The sequence below is a fragment of the Haliotis rubra genome, unplaced genomic scaffold (genome assembly GCF_003918875.1).
Source record: "Haliotis rubra isolate DU_JTF1 unplaced genomic scaffold, ASM391887v1 Scf95, whole genome shotgun sequence".
NCBI lineage: Eukaryota > Metazoa > Mollusca > Gastropoda > Lepetellida > Haliotidae > Haliotis > Haliotis rubra.
Genome location: NW_025767690.1, coordinates 1,558,181 through 1,580,231, shown reverse-complemented (window position 1 = coordinate 1,580,231; position 22,051 = coordinate 1,558,181). Strand labels below are relative to the sequence as shown.

Below are 22,051 nucleotides of genomic sequence, written 5' to 3'. Positions count from 1 at the left end.
AGACTGCCGCCATATAGCTGGAATATTGCTGAATGCGGCTTTAAACAACAAACCAACCAAAATACGGTTGACTTTAAAGATTGTGTGTTTTCAGTACTTGATTCAACTATGCCATATAGCAAAGCCTTATATTTTCTACTGCCCTGTTCAAGTGTCAATAGTCTTTCTGTGTCATGCAGTTTTGGTGACAAACCTGTGTCGGTGGTTGCAGCATGGGCACATTCGTCGATAATATCTCAAAGTCCGGACATGGCATCGACGTCAATTCTCATTGTGTATGTTTGGTATGTTTAATTTCATCTAAATTCTTCAGAATCTAAATTTGATTGTAGCTCGTACATACCAATGTGTAATTCGTTATGACATGTCGTAACTCTATAATTTATCGTACTCGTGAAGGTCCGGGTTTGAATGAACCTTCAGTAACCCATGCTTGTCGTAAAAGGCGACTAACGGGATCGGGTGGTTAGGCTCGCTGACTTGGTCGACACATGTCATCGGATCCCAATTGCGCAGATCGATGCTCATGCTGTTGATCACTGGATTGTCTGGTCCCGACTCAATTATTTACAGACCGCGGCCATATAGCTGGAATATTGCTGAGTGCGGCGTAAAACTAAACTCACTCACTCTCTATTTGTCACAGGTAGCAAAAAATCAAATGTGCCAAAATATTATCTGATTTATTTCAAAAATACACTGTTTACGTCAATGTGTAAATTCATTCAATTAATGTCATCTCGTAGCTCGCACAAAGAAATCACACCAATATCTTCATACGACCAAACTGAAGTACGTGCCCTTTGAAACATACACACAACCAAAGTAGCTTAGAGATCTTGAATAGTTTGGACGTTATTATATTTGCACCGAAGATTAAGCAGAAAAGTGTGTGTGATATCCCAGCATATACTCATGATTCATTCACTTGTTTTGTTCGGTATGCATTTAACTGACAGTTCCTAATTTTCAGACTATTATCTCATCACTTGATACATTTCCCCCTCACCATACAATGGCCGTGTTTGTTTCAATTATCATGATAGGATGTCGATAACATTGTGGCAATAATAAATGCAATTCAACAAACAAGTGTTTTGTTTCTCACATTCAACGATCAAACAAAACAAAGTATTTTACGATACATGAGCAAAGGCCTTGAAGGCAACGTTGAACCCAGTCCATCTGATATAATAAACTGCATGTATATAAACCAGTTCCTATATATAATATGCAATTGCTGACTTGACGGGGTTGTCCTTCGAAAATATCGATTCCCCACATTTCTACAGTGCGTTAAGCCCATTTCTGGTGTCCCCGGCCGTGTTATTGCTGGAATATTGCTAAAAACGGCGTAAAACTAAACTCGCTCACTCCTTCGAAAATAACAGTGAATTTAAGTATTCAAGTCCTGATGTTAAAATACATCGTAAAACGTCAGAGGTGAGGACAATATGCCATCAAGGATTTATTTTATCACACATAAATTAACATTATAAACAGTATGTGCTTCTGGTTTACGCCCACGTCGAGTTTCATGGCCAGATTTCTGTGAAACTCAGGTTAAGCATCAGTATTTGCTCATCATGACTTGTGGCTATCTTCACAAATTAGACGACTCCGTAACTCCGACTTTAACGATTCTTTCCGCCATTAAATAGTGAACCCCATCACCGGACATATACATTTAATATTTTTCACATTATTTATTTAAATAACGTTGCTGTCAGCCCTATGTGACAGTTCCGGCGTCTTAGAAGGAACAGTCGCTGGGTCTCCATATGCGTTCGGTCAGCGGGTTGCACGAAAATATAAGTTGCAGACATCCTAACAGAGGATATACGGTAATACCATATATAATTATGATTGTTTGTCTAAACAGCAAACTTCTAGTTAACACATACATGGATGTAACCCCGTGTGTAACTACTTGCTGTGCCATGACTCAGATAAGGCCTCAAGTGTTTGCAAGGGCATTCGATGAGACAATATTGAAAATACATACATCGGCTTCTTTTCATGAACAGAAGGCACGTACATGACGTTAGAGGGTTACGCACTGGGTGTGGTTCGACCACACAGCGAATAACCTCATGTTGGACCCCGTGATTCAATATTTGGTCATTGTTGAAATGGTTATTTTTTGGTTATAATTGCAAAGAAACGCATGTCTCTCTTGACTTCAGAGTACCAGTACTCATGACTAGTGAACTTGAGGTGAACGGGTTTCTCGTGACATTGTTGAAATGAGGTTTGAAGTTACCATTCTCGGGATTTGACCGAGTCAGCAATTATAATACACTGACGCTTACGTCAATCTGTCCAGCACTGACCAGTTGCCCAATCATCCTCCAGTGTCCAGATCTCTCTGAACATGATGCTGTACAAAGTGGCATTTAGTTCCAGACATTTGACTAGTTTCATTGGTTTGGTATAATGGAGAAACTACTTCACACATGCTGTGTGCAGCCAGTCTTCCATCACACTAGCACCAGCGAGTAATACAGAAATGTACCAGATTCTGGCACCAGTAGACTAAATCACAGTGAGAAGCGTTATTGATTTCAACATATTTCACAGATCACAGTAATAATGTCTTTCCACTACGCATGTCTCTCTTGACTTTCGGGTACCAGTACGCATGTCTAGTGAGCTTGAGTTCCGGGTTTCACGTGTTTTTTGTTGAGATCTTGAGTGCCGGACACAATGCCATACGGTCGTAAGTGGTAGATGTAAAACTCCAGAGCGTACATCTTCTGTGGGGGCACGTAGTGGAAGGATATGGCGTAGTCGGAGATGCTCTCTGTTCCCTGAAATGAACACCATAACTTTGAAGGAGACAGTTGCTACAAGAATGCTTCACCAGTATTGGCAACAAAAGAAATACATAACGGTTCTTGACATTCATGAGTTCGGATGAGATCACATGAAATCACATGAGTCCCTTACAATGAGATCACATAAAATCGTGAGGTGGGGTGAGGTAAGGTGATCAACCTTATAATGAGATCACAAGAAATCACACGAGTCCCTTACGCTGAAATCACATAAAATCGTGAGGTGGGGTTAGGTAAGGTGATCAACCTTATAATGAGATCACATAAAATCACATGAGTTCGTGTGAAGTGGGGTGATCTCCCTCACAATAACACATGAAATCATGAGGTGGGGTAAGGTGGGGTGGGGTGAGGTGTGGTGAGGTGAGGTGAGGTGAGGTGAGGTGAGGTGAGGTGAGGTGAGGTGAGTGAGTGAACGAGTGAGTATGGTTTTACGCCGCTTTTAGTAATATTCCAGCAATATCACGGCGGGGGACACCAGATATGGGCTTCATATATTGCACCCATGTGGGGAATCGAACACGGGTCTTCGGCGTGACGAGCGAACGCTTTTACCACTAAGCTACCCCACCGCCCCTGGAACTTGAATACGAGGATGCGAGTATTCGCGATACGTGCTTTCATCGTGGAACTAACATACAGATCAATGTCGACGTGACCACGAATCTCACTATGAGACAAATATCTTCAGGCTTCTTCACAGAAGCACTCGACAGGTACATACTACTCCACCAAGCACTGAATCACCTCAATATCATCGTCTCAGCTGGCGGCATCACCGTAACAGCATATATTGTGACGACAGTTGACATCGACATCGCCGAAGTGGTGTAAGGTTCAACACGTCTGATGAAGACGTGTGTTGAAGATCAATTCCACCTGACCCCGGCTTCAGTGCATTGGTCGTGAACGTCAGATCTGATTTGTTAACCAGTAAATTATTCAAACATACATCATAAACCTGCATTTTGATGAAGTGGGTTTGTCTGTACACGCCCTGTATGTATTACAGTCGAAGTGTTGAATCAGGCAATGTGTAGAATATAAAATATATACATTCCCCACATGGGTACAATGTGTAAAGCCCGTTTCCGGTTTTCCCCGCCAGGATATTGCTGGAATATTGCTTAGGGCAGGGGTGGTGGGCGGTAGTGGTTAAAGCGTTGGCTCGTCACACCGAAGACCCGGGTACGATTCCCACATGGGCACAATGTGTGAAGCCCATTTCTGGTTTTACCCGCCGTGATATTGCTGGAAGCGTACTCACTCACTTAAGGCGGTGCGGCGTACATCCACGTTCACTAACAATGTAACAAGAAAGCATTCTTGCATTTCAACTCATTCTTGCAGTCCGCTTGTCCTGTCATGGTTATGCCCTTCTGCGCATGTCTGTATTCAAAATCCCCACTTATGCCCTTGTTGTATCAAGGCGTGTCTCAAGACTTAAGAACCGTCATTTCTTCACGTGGTTCCCCAAGTACGGTTATAACGAACTTAAAGGACCCACTTATTTAATTCGTTAGTTTGTTGTTTAATACTGCAATATTCTAGCTTTAAATAATCGAGTCTGGACCAGACAATCCAGTGATCAACCGCATGGGATATGATGACATGTGTCAATCAAGTCAGCGAGCCTGACCAACCGAGCCCCGTTAGTCGCCACTTACGACAAACATGGGTTACCGAAGATCAATTCTAACCCGGATCTAACCGAGTCTGTTTCAATTCGTTATAACCATAGTTCGTTATACGCATTTCCACTAAAATAAAACACCCAGACAAATAAAAGTTCGTTGTATGAGTAAGTTCGTAATAAACACGTTCGTCATAACCGTAGTTTACTCACCAGGACAGTAGCAACCAGGAAGTCATATGCTCGAAATGTTAGATAATGGTAAAATATATATGTACATACCTTTTGGGCCCCATTGGCGTCGTATTGGTAATACCAGTCAGGGTAGCCTCCAAACAGGTGGGTCTCAGGGTCGAAACAGTGGAATCTGCTCCTCCCCAGGGCGTCTGTAGAGTTGACTGTCTTCACCCCTAGATTCTCCATACATTTGCCGAACTCTGCGTCCTCAGCGCCGCCATCTTGTCGACATATTTTTGGGTCGTGACCTTTTTCCCCGTATCTTTTCAACGCCTCCTTACTCAGCACATACCCCCCTCCGCCGCTGTAGTAACCCTGTTTAACGATTGTCTTAAAATGGTGGCCAAAATATACAGGATCCGTCTTCTTCTGCGACGATAAGAAGTATCGGAGGTTCTCTAATATAACATAGGTATCATCGTCAGCCTTCATGAACCAATCGGCGTCGTCTATATGTTTCTCGTAAATATACCGAAAGGCTTGTATTGTTTTGGCTGTTAGATGTTCCCGGCCTTCAGCGACCTTTAAGCCAACTGTTGGAAACTTCGGATCTGTTGTGGAACTGATGAAAATAACCTTGTTGCAACGTTTAGCCCACGTATCGCGAACTACACGTGCTTTTGACTCTAGGTTCTGTGGTGACGTCATTATCCAGCAAAGCACGCGCTCCTTCTCAAACAGGGACTTGGCGATTGTGTCATCATCTGAGAAAAAAAACATAACAATAAATGTTTAAGGCATACGAGTGATCACTTATTATTTAATGCAGGAGACAACCTAACAATTTATAAACGACCAGAACCAATATTCGAGACAGACGCAGGCGGATGGTCTCAACCAAAGGGGTGTAACTCTGTACAGGATATTCCGGTGTCCTTGACATATTAGACTTGCATAAGACTCTAAGGTAATAATCAATAGTTTAAATGATAATTTCTAAAAAATAAATAATATCCCTCAAAGAGATTGACGTCCTTATATACTGTCCGCTTATCTAGACTTGCCCCTTTAAAAGATAGAATTGCTGTACATCCATAAGCTTAGCCTATAGTACAGACTTGGATGAAGGCTATTAACATATGGGCCGCTTTAGTTCGATTGATGACTGACTGACTGACTGAGTTGAGTTTTACGCCGCTTTTAGCAATATTCCAGCAATATCACGGCGGGGGACACCAGAAATGGGCTTAACACATTGTGCCAATGTGGGGAATCGAACCCGGGTCCTCGGCGTGACGAGCCAACGCTTTAACCACTAGGCTACCCCACCGCCCCTTTCGATTGATGAACATCAGCTTACCCGTTTTACAAACCAATATTTTCCAATATTAGTAATCATACATTAGGAGCGTGCTGTTGCAGTGTTGATACTGTCATCGCTCCAAAGAACAGTGTAAAGTATTGATAGCTTGTTTATTCAAGAAAAGGAGTGTGCCGTAGCACATACACACAATAATAACACAAATGGTTCCCCGATGTTTAAATGGCCCCTCTCATGTGAAGCAGGGTCACATTAGAAATAAGGTGAAATATCTTCTCCTTAACTACGGACAAGCTATTTTACTTGCAAACAATATCGCATAGAATGATCGAGGTGACTAGGTGACGCGCCACGAAGACCATTATTTACTATACGGCAGTCTGGCTCAGCACAATCCTATTGACTTCACTATTGAAGTAGAAGGCGACGTTAGCATTTTTGACACAATGCATTAAGGAATACAAACGACGGGCCAATTTGAATGGCAACGGACACACAACTATGCATTTTGTCAATCAAATTCTGATTGTCGAAGACACGCCATTTCATAGCACATATCAATTTACAGATCATATCCATAATAAATATGTGTGGATAAAAGAAGCCAAACCTTGATTTATACACAAGTCAGCGAGCCTGACCACCCGATCCCGTTAGTCGCCTTTTACGACAAGCATAGTCGCCTTTTATAGCAAGCATGGGTTGCTGAAGGGCTATTCTAATAGACCCGGACCTTCACGGGTCTAAAGCCATTAGAGAATGGAGCCTATCTGTAATGATCTCGAGCGAAAATGTTGTACCGAACTAGCGTCAAAGAAAGAAGTCGACAAAAAGATTAACAAAGGTGCGCCAGCTTTCGACACTTATCAATTTTTCACAATGCATTTAGCGTCCAGAATAATCAGTTGTTATAGTTGGCGGTCAGATTGTTGCCAAGAACTGCATAACTCAATGTGTATCGTTTCTTTATCACTGAAAAGCAATGACATTTTTGAGTGAAAAACAATAATTATCTGTTGCATTTTAGTTATTCACGAAGCCGATAGGCCAGGTGACACGACGTATTTCCCTCCAAGTAAGGAAAATGATAAGACACATCGATTTCGAGACACATGGAAGACCCGAGTTCGAGAGACCCGAGTTCGATATATATATATATATAGCGTGACGAGCGAACGCATTAACCACAAGGCTACCCCACCGTCCCTATGCCGCTGGAGGTTTTGACGGTCTCCTAAGCTAATTTATATTGCTTAATGTACGCTTTCCTTAAATCTGAATGCAACTTACTAATATGATAATATATGTAACTATGTGTGTCACTTGAATAAAGCACATGTCATCGTATCCCAATTTTGTAGAACGATGTTCATGCTGTTGACCCCCTGGATTGTCTGGTCCAGACTCGATTATTTACAGACCGCCGCCATATAGCTCGGATATTGCTGAGTGAGCGTAAAACTAAACTCACTCACCCACTTGAATAAACATTTCTGTCTGCGTGAATAAATGATGATTGAACTAATATAGTGACATTCGTGCGTGCGTGCGTGCGTGTCTTCTTCTAGACTTATTATTAGGGCTGCAACGATTCACCCAGACCTCGATTCGATTCGATTTTCGATACTGGACCCTCGATTCCATCATTTTCGATTCGATTCTTCATACAAGTAAAAACATCAGATTTTATTTAACTCTAAGAGTTTATTAAAAAAAAAACCATATGAAACTGAAAATCTTTCCCAAGATTTGACTAGGAAATCAGGAATGTAAACGATGTAACCTTTTTCAAACAAATGAAATATGATGTTGAAACACAGAATAGTACTCAAATATCGAATCGAAATAGTGATGATGGTTATCGAAGGTGTCAGATTCGAGTTTCGATGAATCGAACTGAATCGTTGCAGCCCTACTTATCATCCGGTTTTACTTAGCCCACTGAGATGACATAGCATAGAACAATACGGATACACAACGCACACATTGTATATCGACTTTGTGCCCTTAATGCCAAGCGTCAGATTGAAAAGAACAAGTACCATCTTATACTGTTTTGGGTCTGATGGCGCCAGGGACCGAACCATCAACTCACCGCTGACCTTGACCTCTTCACCTGACCAAGGAGACGTTCGATCCCAATAACACTCTTGATCAACCCGTATAGGGTTTGGTGGCAGGTTAAAGTAGCCTCGTGATCTGATTGGTTGGTTTTTTAACGCCGCGCTCAGCAATATTCCAGCTGTATGGCGGCGGTCTGTAAATAATACAGCCTGGACCAGACAATCACGTGATCCAGAGCATGAGTATTGATCTACGCAATTGGGATACGATGACATGTGTCATCGAGCCTGACCACCCGATCCCGTTAGTAGCCTCTTACGAAAAGCATGGGTTTCTGAAGACCAATTCCCGGATCTTCATGGGTTTCGTCATCTGACATTGAGTTATCATCTGAATCTTCAGTTCTCTTATTTCGGCAAACCATGTTAACCCCGGGACGCCGTGGTTCTCGCGGTCTCGAATTACCCGCCCTTGATTTTCATTATCATTTTACCGACCCAAAAAAGCAAATGATTGAGGCAGGACGTAAAGGCATTATTTCCATCAAAAAGATTTTGACGGAGTTTTGCGTGGTAGACAGTTTATAACGTTGAACCTCTCACAAACCCTATCCTTATCTGTTTGTCGATATCGCCAGCCGGCCATTTAGGCTGGCATTTTGATTTTGGCCAGTCAGATTGAAAGAGTGGAGGGTGGCGGTATTAAATTGAGTCGCTTTGCACGTGAAATAAGGCAACGGAAATCTGGCGTGAGTAATTTGCAATCGCAAAGCCATTAGAACGGATCCAGGGGTTAGCATAGGCTTGCAGAAATGCTGGACTTGGAGAGAAAGAGAGTGAGAGTGGACATCACCATACCAGCTTTTGTGCTCATTATATTGTCCCAGGCTTCCAGTTCCCCATTGTATGCTAACTTAATGGACGCAGACCTCAGACGTTTACCGTCGTGAAATCAAGCATGGTCAAGACACATAACCTGGACGAACCGAGTTTCAAGGTCACTGGCATGACGCGAGGCAAGCGAATTACGTTTCCTTCAACGACTGGCCTACCGAAACTCAAGTACAGCATTGGATTGTTTTAAAATTTATCTGAGAAACATCATAACCCGCTGTATTGAAGTTCCGCAGATTACTTAATCGTTACCATCAAGCCGTTCCTCAGGCAATATATATATCGTGTAAACTGGTTCTTTCGCAAACCTTTATCAATACGCTTAAGGCCCATACATCTGCAAACTACCGCCTGCCAAAGGAACAAAGGAAAGGCAGTATTGTCACAAAGTAGGAAACTTATCGGTGTCAGTATATCGACACATCTGAAACGATTAAGCGACTCATTATTCAGACACGACATGTTGCGTGTGGACGAGGCATGGTCATAATCTGGGTACCTGAACAAACCAGTAAGGGTTGATTGATTGGTTGGTTGTTGTTTTACGCCGCACTCAGCAATATTCCAGCTATATGGCGGCGGTTTGTAAATAATCGAGTCTGGTCAAGACAATCCGTGATCAACAGCATAGGCATCGATCTAGACAACTGGGAACCGATGACATGTGTCAACCAAGTCAGCGAGCCTGTCCACCCGATCCCGTTAGTCGCCTCTTACGACAAGCATGGGTTACTGAAGACCAATTCTAACCCGGATCTTCACGGGTCACCAGTAATTAAGGTATCGTGACCATTTTGGGGTATATAACCCCAAATGTATTTACGATCCCTTACAATCTGTTGTGGTGTAGGCTTCATGCAAGCATCTTCAAAATATTCAGGATCCCTTTTTGTTCAGTAAGTAATCAGATCATATGACGTAACCATTTGTTGATGCGGAATATTTTGCCCTCATCATTTTGGCTTAGCAGCAACACACATCGTATAAAACACACATCGCATTTCATCAATTTGTATAGTATTCAAATTTGTTTTTTCGTTAAATCTATTTCTCCCTCAAGTATGGATTTGAACAAAATAATGTACCAAGCAATGTACAAATTCAGAAAATCCATAAAATCCATTCACGTATGTTGGTTGATAGTTTAACGCCGCACTCAGAAATTTTCCAGCTGTATGGCGGCGGTCTGAGTGCGGGGATGACGATCCAGTGATTGATATCATGAACATCGATGGTCACACTTATTATCACAAGGGCACACGTAGAAGGGCATATCTGTCGGTAGCCAATTGTACCTTTCGAAAAACATGTATTTCTATCCCTCGAGTGTGTCCACCCAATCCCGTTAGTCGCCTCTTACAAGCCTGGGTTGGTGAAGACCACTTCTACCTCGGACTCACGGATATGACTCTGGTCGTTCATGACACACCTGGTTTTCCCGGCCCATAGGAATACTTACTATAACGGTTCTGCTAAAATAACTAGTTAAAAACACACAAAACATTCATTCACTCGCTTTTACTACTTACCGTGATGTACGTGTTTATCTTCAAATTTGATCCGTTCCCGGCCTTGCGTGACTTTTTCAACGTGTTTTCAAACTCTTCATGAAGATTCTCTCCCTTTGGACCACCGTGATGTACGTGTTTATCTTCAAAAGCCTTGTGTTTTTCAACGTGTTTTCAAACTCTTCATGAAGATTCTGTCCCACCGGCCGTCCCGGCAGTCATGGTGTTGACTGTTTGTCCGATGTGTCTGGGATTCAGCTGCTCCGAACTGAACCCGAAACTGGTGATAGGAGATACTCGACTAATGCTAGTGACCAGAAAGGCGACAACAAGTCCAATGGTGATGCCAATCCACAGCTGCACCTGCGCCAAACCGGACAATCGCAACGCCATTTTGAAATAAAACTGATCACCACCTCAGTCCTGAATCACAAAGGCAGTTGTTGAAAGTCACCACAAACACATGAAATGGCATCCGATTTGGAATGATCCGTCTTAATCCGTTTGTCTGTTAACGACAAAATCTGACTGCTATTGCTTGCGTCCTCATTTGCTCAAAGCATCAGGTCATCAGTGGTCAGTGGAACTTATAATAATCTTCACCGTCCGCGCAGTTTGGTCACCTCACTGCAACGAAATAATACAAGTAAGAATCATGTCACTGGTGTTAGTCGTGTAGTGGTTAGAGCGTCCGCGCGGAGAGCGGAAGGTCGCGGGTTCGACCCCCGACCGAGTCATACCAAAAGACTTTAAAATATGGTCCCCGCCTGGCGCTCGGCATTAATGGGTACATCAAGGACTGGTCGGCACGGAGTCAGTATAATGTGTCTGAGTGGGGTAATCATGCTTCACTGCTGCAGGGTATCTCAGTGGGCTAGCACTATAAAACCAGCTTCAGTCTGGGTTAGTTAAAGCAGCCGCACATACACATACACGCATGCACTTCGTCATATAAGCGAAATATTCTCAAGCACGACGTTAAACCCAATTTCACCTCACCACCTTACCCAACGGCCCTGTGACTACCTGGCATAGAATTTCAGAATGAGGTCATATCGCCAGCTGACTTCTTTCTTAAATATTACTTCAAGTGGCCGCAGAGACTTAGGAAATCAAATTATAGACTGAAGTCAGATCGCCAGCACCCGTGTTGATCCAGGTTAGATCAGCAACCCATGCTTGTCGTAAGACCACTAACGGGACCACGTGGGCAGACTCGCTGACTTGGTCGATGCATGTCATCGAATCCTATTTGCGTAGATCGATGGTTAGGATGCCAAATGCCAGATGATTTATAGATGTCAGTCACAAAGCGGAAAAGTGCGGAGTTCGCAGTAAAACAAACAAACAAACAAACATGCTACCTGCACGGATGGTCACAGTTTTAGTGGTTAATGTACATTAACAGCTTCTACCTATGCAACTAGGACACGATAATGCCCTCTCCCGTCACCCGCCTCATGACAAGCATGGGTTGCTGAAGACCAATTCTAACCCGGATCTTCACGGGTCACCAGTAATTAAGGTATCGTGACCATTTTGGGGTATATAACCCCAAATGTATTTACGATCCCTTACAATCTGTTTGTGGTGTAGGCTTCATGCAAGCATCTTCAAAAATATTCAGGATCCCTTTTTTGTTCAGTAAGTAATCAGATCATATGACGTAACCATTTGTTGATGCGGAATATTTTGCCCTCATCATTTTGGCTAAGCAGCAACACACATCGTATCAAACACACATCGCATTTCATCAATTTGTATAGTATTCAAATTTGTTTTTTTCGTTAAATCTATTTCTCCCTCAAGTATGGATTTGAACAAAATAATGTACCAAGCAATGTACAAATTCAGAAAATCCATAAAATCCATTCACGTATGTTGGTTGATAGTTTAACGCCGCACTCAGAAATTTTCCAGCTGTATGGCGGCGGTCTGAGTGCGGGGATGACGATCCAGTGATTGATATCATGAACATCGATGGTCACACTTATTATCACAAGGGCACACGTAGAAGGGCATATCTGTCGGTAGCCAATTGTACCTTTCGAAAAACATGTATTTCTATCCCTCGAGTGTGTCCACCCAATCCCGTTAGTCGCCTCTTACAAGCCTGGGTTGGTGAAGACCACTTCTACCTCGGACTCACGGATATGACTCTGGTCGTTCATGACACACCTGGTTTTCCCGGCCCATAGGAATACTTACTATAACGGTTCTGCTAAAATAACTAGTTAAAAACACACAAAACATTCATTCACTCGCTTTTACTACTTACCGTGATGTACGTGTTTATCTTCAAATTTGACGTTCCCGGCCTTGTGTTTTTCAACGTGTTTTTCAAACTCTTCATGAAGATTCTCTCCCTTTGGACCAGAAGCAGGTACACCGGCCGTCCCGGCAGTCATGGTGTTGACTGTTTGTCCGATGTGTCTGGGATTCAGCTGCTCCGAACTGAACCCGAAACTGGTGATAGGAGATACTCGACTAATGCTAGTGACCAGAAAGGCGACAACAAGTCCAATGGTGATGCCAATCCACAGCTGCACCTGCGCCAAACCGGACAATCGCAACGCCATTTTGAAATAAAACTGATCACCACCTCAGTCCTGAATCACAAAGGCAGTTGTTGAAAGTCACCACAAACACATGAAATGGCATCCGATTTGGAATGATCCGTCTTAATCCGTTTGTCTGTTAACGACAAAATCTGACTGCTATTGCTTGCGTCCTCATTTGCTCAAAGCATCAGGTCATCAGTGGTCAGTGGAACTTATAATAATCTTCACCGTCCGCGCAGTTTGGTCACCTCACTGCAACGAAATAATACAAGTAAGAATCATGTCACTGGTGTTAGTCGTGTAGTGGTTAGAGCGTCCGCGCGGAGAGCGGAAGGTCGCGGGTTCGACCCCCGACCGAGTCATACCAAAAGACTTTAAAATATGGTCCCCGCCTGGCGCTCGGCATTAATGGGTACATCAAGGACTGGTCGGCACGGAGTCAGTATAATGTGTCTGAGTGGGGTAATCATGCTTCACTGCTGCAGGGTATCTCAGTGGGCTAGCACTATAAAACCAGCTTCAGTCTGGGCTAGTAAAGCAGCCGCACATACACATACACACGCATGCACTTCGTCATATAAGCGAAATATTCTCAAGCACGACGTTAAACCCCATTTAACCTCACCACCTTACCCAACGGCCCTGTGACTACCTGGCATAGAATTTCAGAATGAGGTCATATCGCCAGCTGACTTCTTTCTTAAATATTACTTCAAGTGGCCGCAGAGACTTAGGAAATCGAATTATAGACTGAAGTCAGATCGCCAGCACCCGTGTTGATCCAGGTTAGATCAGCAACCCATGCTTGTGGTAAGACCACTAACGGGACCACGTGGGCAGACTCGCTGACTTGGTCGATGCATGTCATCGAATCCTATTTGCGTAGATCGATGGTTAGGATGCCAAATGCCAGATGATTTATAGATGTCAGTCACAAAGCGGAAAAGTGCGGAGTTCGCAGTAAAACAAACAAACAAACAAACATGCTACCTGCACGGATGGTCACAGTTTTAGTGGTTAATGTACATTAACAGCTTCTACCTATGCAACTAGGACACGATAATGCCCTCTCCCGTCACCCGCCTCATGAAAGCGTGAGTTGCTGAAGACAATTTCTAAAGCGGATCTGCACGGGGATCTTCACAAATTGGCAGATAAAGCTTCTTCACGGGAATGTCTGTTATTTTCTCGTGACACAACAGGTGCTTTTGGTAAATGCAGAAAACAGACGTGGTTTAATGCTGATTTTAAGTTTAAAGTACGGATATGACGGCAAATTCTAAATGATGCCGGTCTTGAGACATTTACCACTTTAGTGAAACAAACGAAAATGGAATGTTTGGAGAAGGAAACATTATTAAATGCGACAACGGCTCTCGAAACCACAATAACTGGTGTCTGTCTCTAAGGAGGAACATAGGGTGTACAACGCATTGCTGCACCTCCAACTATGAGGTACAAGTTGACTCAAGCTTGTTCTTTGTTTAAGTTTATATCACAGCGACATTGAACGATCCCGACTATGGCAGAAACATTTATTACCCGTAAGATAAATTTGTCGAATTCTGATCGGTCGATAGCCAGAGCATACCAAACCATGTAGGCGGATTTGCCTGAGTGTACGAACCGGATTTTTTTATGATAATCTTATTCAATGATAAATATCCAAACATTTGTACTAAATGGCAGCTTTTATTACCTGAAACTGACTTTGATTGGAAAAATATGTTTACAGTATGTAGAAAGGGATTACATGATACAAAGCTTATAGACTTTCAATATAGATTTCTACAAGGTATTATTTATACAAAAAGGGAATTGGTCAAAATGAAAATAGTTGATAACAGTTTGTGTTGTTTTTGCAGCAATGTAAATGCGAGTGTGTGTCATGTGTACTGGGAATGTCAGGAGACACAAACTTTTTGGATAAACCTACAAATTTGGCTTAACAATTAATATTCTCATCCATTGATATTATCAAAACAGATGGTTTGGTACTCCACATGCAAATAGAATACACATCATCATTGCTGCGAAGGGACATTATTTATTTACACTTGCGGTATTATAAATATGATTTTAAATCTAACTTTATAAATAACAACTCTAAAAGAAATATTCTTTATGGAAAATCATAGATCAACAAAAAAATAATAAAGTAAATAATTTCAATCACATATGGAGCCTTCTATCCCCGGTACTTACATGACTCCATACTGTATCAATTTGTACCTGACATCATTAATAAAAATTACGTTTAAGGAATATATCAATATATTGGTATCATACCTGCCAATCACGTCTCTGTATTACTCTGAGCTGTATGCATCACGGGTTTGTATATCTGTGATATTAAATCTCGGGAACCAATAAACGAAACAAATAAATAAAACAAAACAAAACACATTCACTCACTCACTCCAGTGCCACTGATGAAGATGAATGTCATTATTCTCGCCAAAAACATATACGCGGAATCAGTTCCATTGAAAATATATATTTGTACTTGATGTTATCCGCCGATCGGTGAGAAAGAATAAGCCAGTGAGTCATTGTTGTATTACTTCTAGACTGATCTAACCATGAAAATGATAATTATAATGAGCACTTCGAATTATCTAAAAGCAATCCACTGGCTTAACCCTACCTGGATATTGTAGGGATTGATGATCTTCACCAACGTATCACCAACACCTGGTCAACGAGACGAGTTCAAAAAGACTATTCCCACCGCAAATATCGCTCTTCCTGAGCTCCCCACAACGACAGCTCTGGCAACGGAGCCTTAAGAGTTTTGACTGTATCAATAGCGACGGAGGACGTGATCAAGCTAAAACATGTCGTGTTGCGCGTGCAACTTAGAGCACTGGCCGTGCAAAGGCGTACTTGTCACTTGCGATCAAGATACACCCTGTGCTAAGTTGGACAGTCGTGTCAGTCTCTGTATGATACCAAGTTAAATGTATGGCACATCTGTTAATTATTGTTGTTTAGTAACTTGATCAAAACGAGGGTTATCGATATGTTTTGTCAGCAGCTGGTACAATTTTTAATTACATATGAAAAGAGATGCAAACTTGTGACTGTATAAGCAGGTACAACACACACGAGAGATACACACATATACAGATACACACAGAGATACAGAGATAGAGATACACACAGATACAGATACACACAGAGATACAGAGATACACACATATACAGACACACATAAATACAGATATACACACAGATACAGAGATAGAGATACACACATATACAGATACACACAGATACAGAGATAGAGATACACACATATACAGATACACACAGATACAGAGATAGAGATACACACATATACAGATACACACACAGAGATAGAGATACACACACAGATACAGATACACACACAGATACAGAGATAGAGATACACACATATACAGATAGATATACACAGATACAGAGATAGAGATGCACACACATATACAGATACACACATATACAGATAGAGATACACAGATACAGATACACACACAGATACAGAGATAGAGATACACACATATACAGACACACACAAATACAGATATACACACAGATACAGAGATAGAGATACACACATATACAGATACACACAGATATAGAGATAGAGATACACACAAGATACACACACAGATATACAGATACACACACACACAGATACACACAGATACAGAGATAGAGAGACACACATATACACACACAGATACAGAGATAGAGATACACACACACACACAGACACACAGACACAGATACAGATACACACAGATACACAGACAGATACAGAGATAGAGATGCAGATACACACATACAGATACACACACAGATACAGAGATAGAGATACACACAGATACAGATACACACAGATACACACAGAGATAGAGATAGGAGATACACACATATACAGATACATACAGATACAGATAGAGATACACACAGATACAGAGACAGAGATAGAGAGATACACATACACATATACACATACAGATATACACACAGATACAGAGATAGAGACACACACACAGATACAGATACACACAGATACAGAGATAGAGATACACACATATACAGATACACACACAGATACAGAGATAGAGATACACACATATACAGATACACACACAGATACAGAGATAGAGATACACACAGATACAGATACACACAGATACAGAGATAGAGATACACACATATACAGATACACATACACAGATACAGAGATAGATATAGAGATACACACATATACACACACAGATACAGAGATAGAGATACACACAGATACAGATACACACAGATACAGAGATAGAGATACACACATATACAGATACACACAGATACAGAGATAGAGATACACACACATATACAGATACACACAGATACAGAGATAGAGATACACACACACACAAATACAGATACACACACACAGAACAGATAGAGATAGAGATACACACAGACACATACAGATACACACAGAGATATAGAGAGAGACAATACACAGATACACAGATATACAGATACACAGAGATAGAGATACAGATATACAGATACATACAGAGATACAGAGATAGAGATACACACATACAGATATACAGATACACAGATAGAGACAGATACAGATAGAGATACAAACATATACAGATATACACAGATACAGATACAGATTATACACATACAGTATACAGATACAGATACAGACATATACAGTACAACATACATATACAGATACACACAGATACAGATACACACAGATACAGACACACATATATACAGTTAAATGCATATACAGATACACACATATACAGATACACACATATACAGATACTCACATACACACACATGTACAGACACACACATATACAGACACACACACATATACAGCTATGGACAGATACATATATACACATATACAGATACACACAGACACACATATACAGACACACATTCAGATACACACATATACAGACATACACAGATACAGATATACACAAACACACACATATACAGACACACAGATTCAGATACACACAAACACACACATATACAGACACACACATATACAGATTTACACAGATACAGACACACACACAGGCTCCCATAGCCTGAACGCTGTCATACAGCAGGCAGGGCATACGTGGTAGACACTACTTTCACACTGGAAGGTCGGAGTGACACAGAAACAGCGAGCTGGGATATAATTGAGAACACATGACCAGTAGCAAGCATACATACACCCGTTATCCCTGTCCTCCCTGGGTTGAACCTAGTTTCATGCGGTCAGTACGGTCCGGCACATGGTCAAACCAACACAATCTTCAGCTTATCTATTTCACAAGTTGAAATTAGCTCCGACTGGCATGTAAGAGCCTACACACGATCAGGGACAAAGTGATTCTTAAATTATACTCGAACGTGTACAGCGTATCGCGATAGTATATCAAGTTGAGGCTCTCGTACATCAGATAAGGTGTAGCAGAGTGCAAGTTACATTATGTTTGCTTCAGGTCGAGTGTTTTTAAAGGGGTGGGTGGGGTGGGGTGGCGGCGTTGGGCTAACCTAGTGGTTAATGCGTTCGCTCGTCACACCAAATTCCCCACATGGTGTGACGACGTGTGAAGCCGATTTCTGGGTGTCCGTCGTCGTGATATTGCTGGAATATTGTTAAAGGCGGCGTAAAACTAAACTTTCTCGCTTAATGGAGGGCTGTGTTCGTGGTGGTCGTTGAGAGTGTCAAGTGTCATACCCCAAGATACAACATTCATTGTCTTCCGAATAAAGGGTAACATTTATAGAGTTAAACCTGCATGTTGTACAAATATATTGACCAGATAACACAGACTTAATTTGCCTCAGACAGTACCCGGAAACAAACTGTTATCAGAGTTTTATACCCTAAAGCACACATTTAAATGGCTTCTAGCTACAACGTAATTTCCTGCAGATAGGTTAAAAATATTTTATCCAGGTAATACTTTAAAAATACATTTTCCAGATAATACTTTTAATATACATATATAACCTCGGATAGACCAACATCGAGTCTCTGAAATGAACGTTGCATAAAATACATTTATAACATGTAAAAAAAGGAGCCCGGAAATTTTCTTCATCCTAAATTGTAGTAATCTAGACTTGTCACATTCTAGACTTACATCGGCTGTATTGGGTATATCTGTTTCAGGGTCTGTATGGCCAACTAAACCTCTAAACCACTTCTAAGATCAATCACTGTTAGGAATATCGGGGCGGTGGGCTAGCCTAATGGTTAAAGCGTTGGCTCGTCACGCCGAAGACCCGGGTTCGAATCCCCACATGGGCACAATGTGTGAAGCCCATTTCTGGTGTTCCCCGCCGTGATGTTGCTGGAATATTGCTAAAAGCGGCGTAAAACTAAACTCAGTCAGTTAAAAATATCACCATGCGAAGCTATGCTACAAACCTTGATATAACAGCCTCGGGGATAAGTGAGTGAGTGAGTGAATATAGGATATGAGTGAGTGAGTGAGTGGGTTTTAGCGATATTCCAGCAATATCGCGTCGGGGGACACTAGAAATGGGCTTCACGCATTATACCCATATGAGGAATCGAACCCAGGTCTTCGGCGTGACGAACGGACGCTTTAATCATTAGGCTATCCCACGGCCGCATTCCATGGGAACATGATGTCTTACCCGTAAAAGCTGCCTGATTGGTCTGGAAGCATTTTATTCATATGGGACGTGCACTTGTATTTTTCATTCAGAATTACTTCAGTGAATATTGCATTAAATCATGATGTTTACGAGTGACAAAAATAAATTACTTCTTACAGAGACATTTAGAAGTTGGTGTGATGAACAACGGGGAGAGTTGTATGGATAAACGAATGTACAACTTCTTTATTATCAATAAGAGCGACGTTTCGGTATAGCTAATAACACCATTATCAAGCAAGAGTAAGTGAGTGAGTTTAGCTTTACGCCGCACTCAGCTATATGGCGGCGGTCTGTAAATAATCCAGTCTGGACCAGACATCAAGCTAGAGAAATACATTGATGATATTCACTAATAGTGCTGCTATTTGCCATAACATGTACGCTCTTTAACTCAGTGTATGTCAAATGTTGACTTTCTCTTTGCACCCCAGTAATTAAAGTATTAGCAAACTAAATATACTGGAGTTCTTGACACGAGGCTCGTGTAGAGTACATGTTAACATCAACAATTATATACCATTTGGACAATAATGCATAATATATCGATAATATTGCCGGTCAAGAATGTCACAAGTTGGACGTATCAACATGTTTCAAGCATTCGCCTCTTTCAAGTGTTCATATAAACAGAGGTTTTATGGCTTATTAACGGCACAATCAACATCAGTTATAATAATGCGAATATTATCTTTGCCATGTGGCACGTGGTTGTCATGGAAACGTGTGAATACTGGTCATAAACTGACACTTTCAGTCGCAGCATGTGTGGAATATGTACAGCAGGGATCCGGTAGATTAAAACGTATTTACCTACACACGATCAGGGACAAATCGATTCTTGGACTGACCATTATTAATCAATTCTGCGTATCAATTGTATTATGTACGCTAGCGTACGTCAGATACGGTGTAGCAAAAAGGCAGGTATGGTTGTAGCCTGGTTGTGGCATGATTTTGGCATGGTTGTAGCCTGGTTGTAGCATGATTGTGGCATGGTTGTAGCCTGGTTGTAGCATGATTGTAGCCTGGTTGTAGCATGATTGTGGCATGGTTGTAGCCTGGTTGTAGCATGATTGTGGCATGGTTGTAGCCTGGTTGTAGCATGATTGTAGCCTGGTTGTAGCATGATTTTTGCCTGGTTGTAGCTTGGTTGTAGCATGATTCTGGCATGGTTGTAGCCTGGTTGCCACACTTCATGTGTTCTTAAAGGAGGGCCATACCCTAGCTACTTGGCGGTCCTTACATGTTTCAGTACCTAAAACTCTGATTGTCCGTAATAATGTAGGTGGCACCTTTAATCATACAGAATAAATAGGAGTGAGTTAGTTAGTGAGTATGGTTTTACGCCGCTTTCAGCAATATCCCAGCAATATCACCAGGAATGGGCTTCACACACTGTACCCATGTGGGAAATCGAACCCGGGTCTTCAGGGTGACGAGAGGATGTTTTGACCATTAGCTTACCCCGCCGCCCCTAATAAATAGCGGTATAGGGGAATCGGGATATAAAACAGTAATGCTTAGCTGTATATTAAGGATGTATAGGAACTGGAGAAGCCTATAATATATATCTTCGGGCAGTGCATGATATAAGTACTATAAGGTAAATGATACATTTATGGCAGTCATTGAGACATGGTTCGTACAGAGGTACAGAGAAAAATGCAAGTGTCTGGATAAGCAAGTTTCGACAGCAGTCAGATTGAGCTACACAGTACCCTAATACTAATTCGAATTCAACTCTAACATTTTCACGACAGTAATGAAATAGTTGAACACAAAGCAGACATAAAGTAAATATTGCTTACCTTGAAACAAGAGATGAGAGAGCTATAAGTCCTTTTAGTTTATTCAAGCAAGTGTGCCTGAGACAGAAAACCATATGTTCCCTATGCGTCGTGTATTATAACTTTTCTGATGTTGTGATTGCCTAATATAATGTCCGCCCTGCACTGATAAAGTCAGAACTCGATGGTGGCGATAAGAAAATAGTATCGTATCGCCTAATAATAGCTGTTATTTAGCCTGTGGTCGTGCATGTGCCTGGGGGTTGTAAACACTTCTCAGGCCTTGTCGAGATAAAGAACTTGAATTGAATGACCTTGTTATTCACGGGAGAAGAAAGGTCGGTGCCGAAAATGATGCTTGTGGACTGGTCAGATATGTCCGGTGGGGTGCTGATATTTACTTATGATTACGTAATTAAACAATCAGTCAGTCAAACGCTCATATATGTGTTTGAGGCGCTAGATACGTGGCGATATGAAAGAGACACATCCCACAATACAATTCAGCTTCTGAAGCTTCACTCATCAATAACATGATCTAGACATCACTGTGGACTAGTTG

General features: G+C 41.7%; 1 protein-coding gene across 6 annotated transcripts in view; it reads right to left on the bottom strand.

Moving 5' to 3' along the window:
- Window positions 1-664: 664 nt before the first annotated feature.
- LOC124264883 (glycoprotein-N-acetylgalactosamine 3-beta-galactosyltransferase 1-B-like) overlaps window positions 665-22,051 on the bottom strand; it is a 43,834-nt gene continuing 22,447 nt past the window's right edge. For 2 of the 6 annotated variants that reach the window (XM_046699657.1, XM_046699658.1), the window contains exons 2-4: window positions 12,712-13,246; window positions 4,753-5,411; window positions 665-2,810 (exon numbers count right to left, since the gene is read on the bottom strand). In XM_046699657.1, the coding sequence (XP_046555613.1) occupies window positions 2,646-2,810; window positions 4,753-5,411; window positions 12,712-13,012 (1,125 nt within the window). In that variant the 5' untranslated portion in view covers window positions 13,013-13,246 and the 3' untranslated portion in view covers window positions 665-2,645. Of the gene's footprint in view, window positions 2,811-4,752; window positions 5,412-12,711; window positions 13,247-15,641; window positions 15,665-18,234; window positions 18,379-21,510; window positions 21,643-22,051 lie in introns of those variants that run through there. The other 4 variants (XM_046699660.1, XM_046699659.1, XM_046699661.1 and 1 more) reach the window with 4 other exon arrangements.